The 8,018-nt window shown below is 37.3% G+C and overlaps 2 protein-coding genes across 2 annotated transcripts in view; one reads left to right on the top strand and one right to left on the bottom strand.

The window, feature by feature from the left end:
- The window catches only part of rsph9 (radial spoke head component 9), a 7,881-nt gene extending 5,906 nt beyond the window's left edge, over positions 1-1,975 (top strand). Inside the window, exon 5 of the mRNA XM_067390922.1 lies at positions 1,632-1,975. Within this exon, the coding sequence (XP_067247023.1) occupies positions 1,632-1,792 (161 nt within the window). The 3' untranslated portion in view covers positions 1,793-1,975. The remainder of the gene's footprint in view (positions 1-1,631) is intronic.
- Positions 1,976-2,054: 79 nt separating this feature from the next.
- Positions 2,055-4,327, bottom strand: mrps18a (mitochondrial ribosomal protein S18A). Its single transcript, XM_067390920.1, has 6 exons — positions 4,176-4,327; positions 3,538-3,569; positions 3,201-3,305; positions 2,996-3,119; positions 2,624-2,699; positions 2,055-2,481 (listed from the first exon to the last, which is right to left on the bottom strand). Exons 1-6 carry the CDS (start codon positions 4,321-4,323, stop codon positions 2,337-2,339), a joined length of 630 nt encoding a protein of 209 aa, XP_067247021.1. The 5' UTR covers positions 4,324-4,327; the 3' UTR covers positions 2,055-2,336.
- Positions 4,328-8,018: the final 3,691 nt, after the last annotated feature.

Here is an 8,018-nt window from a genome sequence, read left to right as displayed (position 1 = left end):
AGCTCGAATTTGCTGCGTAACACACAAGAATGAACCTCATTGGTTCTCACACGTCAAGCAAACATGCTTGAGCTTCCGTTTACCACAGCTGATATATGTGAATATAAGCCTAAATTAATTCTATTCATCATATAAAGTGATTGAGTCTCTTCAGAAAATTTCGATAAAACTTAAATTGCCGATCTCTTTATGAACCTTTTAAAGTGTCAAAGTTGTGTAGCTGTCTATGGAGGGACAGAAATCACTCAGATTTCATCAAAAAGATCTTCACTTGTGTTTTGAAGATGAACAAAAGTCTTGCAGGTTTGGAGGGTGAGTAATTAATGACATAACTTTCATTTTTGGGTGAACTAACCCTTTAAAGTGTACAGATAGTTGATGTTGGAGAAGTCTGTGATCATCAAAGACTGTGTCAGTTATAGGATAAAGTAGTATTTCCTCACAGGGAATATTGTTATCAGACTCAGATTTAGAAGGCAAATGCTGCTTTGTTGTTTCTCAGTAGAGTTTGAAAGCACAGTCACCCTACTGGAGACATGCCCAGACTTAAAGTGTGTTAGAAACATCTCAGCTGTTTCATTAAAGGAGGTGATCTGTCCTTTATTTCTCTCTCTAAGGGATGGCCCCTCACCTCAAGCAGCACCCATCTAGGCTAAGTTGATTTGTTTCGTCTCTAAAAACTGAAAAAGTAGAGCAGGTCTCAGACAGGGGGCATTTACCCACCCTGCGTAACAGTTTCCTCTTTTTCCACTTGACCAATCAGGTGGAAAATACCCAATCCCTTCTCAAGAAGTTCCAGAGGTGAACAGGTTCATCTGGACGTCTCAAATAGTGGGTAGAGGATACTGGGAATGGGCGGTGGTATTTACCGCCGCCCCCCTTCGGCTTCACTCAGGTTTCCTTGAATGTGGCCTGGACAAGGAAAAAGTAGGGAGATTTCCCAAGAACTTGGAAAGGCAGTAAATGCTCTATAACCGCATGACTTTTGAGCCAAATATCACTGTAACAGATAAAAGGAAATGTTTTTTTCAGTGTTGATGGAAGTATCTTGACTGATCTGCCACTCTTTTATAAATATTGCATCTCTCGGTACTACATATATTCCTCAAAAGCTTTTCTAATTAGCGTAATGTGATGGTCATGCATTTTGATGAGCACTCTATAGAACTGCTGTCTGGACTCATAACACAGCAAAGGGTCACAATGGACATTATTGTAGACTTTTGAGTGTTTTCGGTTAAACATTGTTAGAAGTTAATGTTCAGAGCTGCAATTCAAAACACAGACTTCATTGGCATGGAGCTTTGCGATACTGGGCACTTGCCAATGTCGGCAGCTGGACGCAGGGGCCACCCAGACAGAAAGACCCCAGAACACCTCTTCTTTATACACTGCTGTGATAATAGTTATCCATAACTAGGCCAACTTTCTGTCACACGACTCTCTTCTCCAGATTTTACTGTGCATCTATCACACTATCAGAGTCTGGACTCTGTCAACGGTTATGTGTAATGGTTTAAAATCCAGGTTCAGTTTATGCAAAATGCTTTTTGCTCTCTTTGATCTTGCACAGTAGGATAATTCTAGTCTTTTTCTTGTCATTTTGCTTACTGTGTGTGTTCTTCATGCAGGGTCATGGAGCCTGCAGCTTGAGCGTGGCGGCACTGTGTGTGTGTTACGCAGTTTGCTCTGGATGGGTCTCACCTTCTTTCATGTTCCCCAGACCCCTCAGCATGGGTACATCTACATGGGAGATGGACTTATGAACCTGGACCTGCCCTTTATGTTATAGCAGCCAAACTGACTTCTGAAGCACAATCTACTTGTTTTTGGTGCCACATTTTAAAGACCGCAAAAGCTTCAATCTCTCTTTAAGTGTTAACGTGTAATCAAGCTTACTTCACTGTAATTTTCTGTACTGTCAGAAAAACATAAACACGTCAACATGTTTGGAAAGTTGAAGTTGCGTTGGTGTTTCGACCCTTAAAGCAGTCACGAAAGTGTACCTTGCTTTCTCTCTGGCACAAACGCATGCACACTCAAAAACAGCTGCTAGTGAGGTAAACACCACCATTTTATTTGCACATCTGCCTTTGCAAAACTAGAATGTTAACATTTCTCCAAATCACACAGAGGAAAGGTAACCCAGATCAGAGGGATGAACAAAGATCTAGTGATCTTTTGAGTCTTGATGTTTCGGTGCACTCTGGTTTATCACTTAACAGTCTCTTTGTGGCTGAGGCAATAAACAACACGAAAAAGCGCAAATTCTTTGCCTTAGATCCTCTGTCCCATATAGAAAGTCACTGTTTTGATTGGGTAAACAGCTCTGTCTATCAGTGCTTTGTGTAGAGTGGTTTGGGACTGTATGTGACATTGTTTTTCAGGGCAGGATGTCCAACACTCATTCTCTTCTTACACCACTTCAGCCCTGTCTTTAAGATGGGCTTCACAGACTTCACAGAGTAACGTGTCAGATACCTGCAACAGACCGCAAGAGACGGTTAGGGTGCATCCCACAAATCTATCTAAAACAAATGGCACATGCAAATATGGCTCATCAAATATGCATGACATTATAATGCACTGTTTGGTGCCGTTGTGGCACCTGAGGTGATCGTACCGGTTGAGAGGTGGATTGGGTTTAGGTTTTGGAACATAGCCTTCAGGTAAGGGGGGTCTATGATCTGGTAGAAGACCTGGAAAAAAATAAGATAGAAGTAGTTGAATTATTTAGTAATATGTACATCAGTAGTTGATGCTTAAATTAAGCTATTTTTCAAAATTTGGGTTACAGGTTTTATGAATGTATAATGGAAAGTGTATATGTGAGGTCCTTTAACTGGCCACCATTTCTTTACGGTTTACAACGGTTTTAGATTCTGTATTATATCCACTTTACTGAAATTGAGTGACACTGATTTCATACAACATAAATCGGGTAACATCGGATTGAGTATGTTTATAATTCTCTCAAATGAAAGCACCAACTCACCTGCACGATGGGCCATCTGTACACAAATTGCTATCTTGTTATGTTCCTGAGCACAGAGGCCTGTAATGCGCCGGGGGAGCATCCCGCCATCTGAGCGAATGAACTGACTGAGTAACAGCACATCCTGCATCATGAGAACGAGAGAGATAAGTCTAACGAGATACAGATAATGGTTTACAGAAATGTCACATGTGAAAGCACTTACGGTGTAGTTGTACTTGTTCTGTAGGTTCCATCTGTAGATGGGACAGGCTGCTGTGGGATTGGGAGGCTGTGGTCTCTCAGATGTAGGCTCTATTTCACCCTCTATCTGAGAAAGGAGTGACAAAATAAGCATTCTTATGGCATTGCAAATGTTCCAAACTAAGGTGGGACTAACATAATTGTTGGTTCATTACAAAGAAGAGATGAGACAGACAATATTGGTTAGTTACTGTTCTATACTGTATGCTTGAGGAAAGACCGTCCTTGCAACTGGAATATTGTTTTGATTATCGTATGATAAATTGCTTTCTGAAATGTACATGTGGGATGTTACTTACAACAGTTGTTTTGCCCTCCTTCTTCTCCACCACTGTGAAACACAAAATGCACAAGCATTTATGACATCCCATGATGCAGACATTCAGAATGACAGAGAAGTAAACTACAGCAAACTTCTTGCTATTGGAGTGCTATTCACAATGGTGAAAATGCTTCTATTTTCCATTTTTCCAATTTATATATATTTTATTTAGCACGCAAATTATGTTATCTGCAAAACAATTTTAAGTAAAACGGATTGAAAAATCAACTTATTTGTATTTTTATACGTCAACGTATTACTTTAGTAACAACAAGCATTTAAGCTGGCACGTCTCTGCAAAACCACTTGACTGAGGATACTTATTTGATTAGAAGCTTAAAGTGTGTAGAATGTTGAATATTTTAGTTCCTTGACGTAATAACATGTTTTTTTTTTAAAAAAATGTTCCATTGCATTTCAATTTAATAGAATTAAATGTTCTATTAAATTCCAGATGTTCACTCATAATTTTAAACAGCACTTTAATATAATATAATATAATATAATATAATATAATATAATATAATATAATATAATATATAAAAGTTCAATAACAGCTATGACATAAAGATGACGCTATGCAGACGTCCCGAAATCATATGCCAGTAAACTCACCATGTCTAAGTCCGCGACACGGAACACTGCCCAAAAAAGAGAACTGTGAGAAACCTAATATCCTCTGAAATAAACCCTTGTTGCTGAGATCGCTCTGAACAGACCTCAGCACTGTCCTTGCAGACTGCATAACGCAGCGCGCCGCCATTCTTTCTCAGACAGTAACTTCCTGGTTAATTACGTATTTCCGCCTCCTTGTGAAAAGTGAGCGGGGGGCGGGGGGCGACAGTGTCGGTTTGGCGGTAAATGCAAATTCGTCATTCGAGGAAATAATTCAGTCAGTGACGGTTTTATGACTGAACGGTTCATGAGGTATGAATAACATTAATAATGACGATAACACTCAAGAGGGCTTTCGTTTTTAACATACAGTATATTTCATTTTAAAGGTAAGAGTGATAACTTAAAGGATTAGTCCACTTTCAAATAAAATTCTCCTTTCTTTCTTCATTCGAAAAGAAATTAAGGTTTTTGATGAAAACATAACAGAACTATTCTCCTTATAGTGGACTTCAATGGCCTCCAGACGGTTGAAGGTCAAAATTACAGTTTTAGTGCAGCTTCAAAGGGCTTTAAATAATACCAGACGAGGAATAAGGGTCTTATCTAGTGAAACGATTGGTCATTTAAAAAAAACAAAAAAAAAACCAACTGTATATGCTTTTGAAACACAAATGATTGCATTGAACGTGCTTCCGCTTTCCGTATTCTTCAAAAAGCTTACGCTGTATGTCCTACGTTTCCCTTATTCAACTTACGGAATGAACGCAGCCCCAGTTCCGTTTTTTCCATAAGTAGAATAGGGAAGGCGTAGGACATACAGCCTAAGTTTTTTGAAGAATATGGAATACAGAAGCACGTAGGCGATCATTTGTGTTTATAAAGCATATACAGTTGTATTTTTTCGAAAATGACCGATCGTTTCGCTAGATAAGACCCTTATTCCTCGTCTGGTATCGTTTAAAGCTCTTTGAAGCTGCACTGAAACTCTAATTTTGACCTTCAACCGTTTAGGCCCATTGAAGTCCATTATAAGGAGAATAATCCTGGAATATTTTCATCAAAAACCTTAATTTCTTTTCGACTGAAGAAAGAAAGACATGAACATCTTGGATGACATGGGGGTGAGTCAATTATCAGGAAAGTTTTATTTGAAAGTGGACTAATCCTTTAAACACACTTCCACTCCATAACTATTTTTTTTTGTTGAGTGAAAGTTACGATTAACAGCTGAGGTCTCAGATAATGAGGTAATAAGCACAAAATTGTAAATAATTGCTAAACTACATTTATTAAGATTAATTTAGATCTTTTTTATGTACACAGCATTTATTGCAGTTGGTCAAACTGTGAGTGAGGGACGTTGAATTTTCTTGAAGAACCAACTAGACACGAGCTGATGTCAGTGAAAGGTAAGTCAGATAATAAGGTGAGTTGGTGACATGTAAAAGCAGGCTGTATTTTAAGGAATTGACATATTTGCAATACAAATATATTGGCTTAATGGATACTGAAAGAAAAAAAGAAAAGTTTAAACAGATTAGCAAAGGCAGATTTAGTATATTACATGTTTACATTCTCTGTGTTCTAAGCAACATGTTTGGCGATATGAATTATTTGACCACAATTACTAACAGCACTCTTATATAAAATAAGTTTTTTTTCTTAGACGACAGATTTGATCTAACCACATAACTTAATTATATCTTTATTAACCTTAACCTTATACCTTAATTATATCTTATCTATCTACTAGCACCACACAAATGAAGAAAATTCAAAGAAATGAACCATAGGCGAAGAATTCACTCATTTTATCTGACTATATGAAATATATTTCTGGAGCATTTTGAAGGGATCGTTCACCCAAAACAGAAAATTCTGTCATCATTTGCTCAGTCTCAAGTTGCTCCAAACCTGTATACATTTCTTTGTTTTGCTGAACACCAAGGAATATATTTGGAAGAATGTTTGTAACCAAGCAGATCTCGCACCCCCATTGACAACCATTGTATTTTTTTCCCTGCTATGGTAGTCAATGGGGGGCGAGATCTGCTTGGTTACAAACATTCTTCCAAATATATTCATTTGTGTTCAGCAGATCAGCGAAATTTATGCAAGTTTGAAACAAGTTGAGTAAATGATGACAGAATTTTCATTCTTGGGTGAACTATCCCTTTAACATTGTGCTGATTTGTATTGACTGCCATTTGTTCATAATGGAGTATAAAGTCACTTTGTGGTGATGCAGTGATTTTTTTTTTTTTAACATACTATCAGACGTTAATCTTTTCTTAGGGCACACTGTTACCAAACTGCACCTGCATAACTTGACTTAAAGCTATCATATATCATAGCATCTAAAATGAAAGTACTGAAAGTCATTCATAAATTCAAATGAACTTTTTTTATGTTGTTTGTTTGAGTCTAGACAGTTTGAAGTTGACCTACACAGTATAGTTTTTTACTGTCATGAAACATCTCAAATAAACTTAACAGAGATGTACAGATGTAAAATGGTTACTGTTTCTAGTCTAGAAAAATCATGGATTCTAATATTGGAAACAGTTGTGTTACTGAATGTTTTTTTGAATTGCTTTTTAATATGAATCCTTTTCATAAATTATATTCGTTTGAATTCGACAGAGCAGAAAGGTAAGTCTCAAATTACAGTTTTTGGTATGAGCCAAGGCTTTACTCTAAATTTATGAGGACTTGTGGTCTGGAAATGGTTTTCTTCCAGATGTTTCCAGATGTGTAAAATTCATTGATTTGTGTACTTAGAGAGGGAAATAGCCTCAAATATATCTACAGTGTCTTGATGGGAAATGACATTGTAAATAAACATATAATATGTGTTGATATGAGACATTTTTTAGACATTAAGCCTGAAATGGTGTTTTGTTTCAAACACTCTGAAGCAGTAAAACAATGATGTAGACAAGCTGTGAAAATCTCCAGCTGTCTTTCAGAAGAGCTTATCGACACAGGAACATGTCCTGACATTCTCTTACAGTGTTTGCGATGCAGGTGCAGGTGTGATGCTTAGGTTTTCTAAAAACTTTTATTGCGGTTGTAGATTCTTTGCTGACCCCCTATGTCCCTCATGTAAACCGACTTTCACAAAACATGCAGATTAGGACACAAAGAGCCAGTCATTATGTCATTATGCATTTGGATGTTACATGTATTGACATCAAGGAGTTTTCATTTTGTTCAGTTGTCCTTTTATTTTCCTTTTATTATTTTATTTTTATTTTGTGTTTGATAAAAAGGAAAACCTCTTAAATAATAATAAAAAGAATAATAATAAAAAAAGGCCAGTTTTACTGATGGTAGGTGATAAAATGGCTCATAGAATTGGTCAACTTGGTGTACGCTTACAAAGAAAGGCCTTTTTATGAGTAAAATTACGTAAAAAGCCTTCCCATTTATCTTTCCTCATTTTTAAGGGAGCCGAGAATGGCTGACCACCTTATTCACAGTCCTTGGCAAATATCTCAATAGTGCTGATGGAAATGGATGTTAACAAGGTTGTCTCTTTAGTGAACAAGCACATAAATTCACACGGATTGTTATTGGCCTTTACACTGGCACCCCTTGGATCTGGTGGGACCTTTTGAATTTCTGGCAGCTTCACTAAAATTATTGGTGTGTTGAATAACAGGGTCCCTTTGTACTTTCACACAAAACGGTCGATTAGAGAGCTCTTATGGTGTGGTTAAAGCCCTCTGATTGTTATTTTGTCTGTCCTTCTTGATTTACAGATGTAGGTGATGTATCCCTGAAAAAGGGTAAGATGTCTTAAAAATAGAGGGAAGAGATCTCAGGCAAAGACTTTCA

Source organism: Chanodichthys erythropterus, chromosome 8, assembly GCF_024489055.1.
Source record: "Chanodichthys erythropterus isolate Z2021 chromosome 8, ASM2448905v1, whole genome shotgun sequence".
NCBI lineage: Eukaryota > Metazoa > Chordata > Actinopteri > Cypriniformes > Xenocyprididae > Chanodichthys > Chanodichthys erythropterus.
Note: the sequence above shows the minus strand (reverse complement) of the source record. Positions and strands in the feature narration are given on the sequence as shown.

Coding starts and splice junctions, on each gene's coding strand:
- mrps18a (XM_067390920.1), bottom strand. CDS start 4,323: ATGGCGGCGCGCTGCGTTATGCAGTCTGCAAGGACAGTGCTGAGGTCT. Junction 3,120..3,200: donor AGAACAAGTACAACTACACC/GTAAGTGCTTTC, acceptor CTCATGATGCAG/GATGTGCTGTTACTCAGTCA. Junction 2,482..2,623: donor CCCAATCCACCTCTCAACCG/GTACGATCACCT, acceptor GGTCTGTTGCAG/GTATCTGACACGTTACTCTG.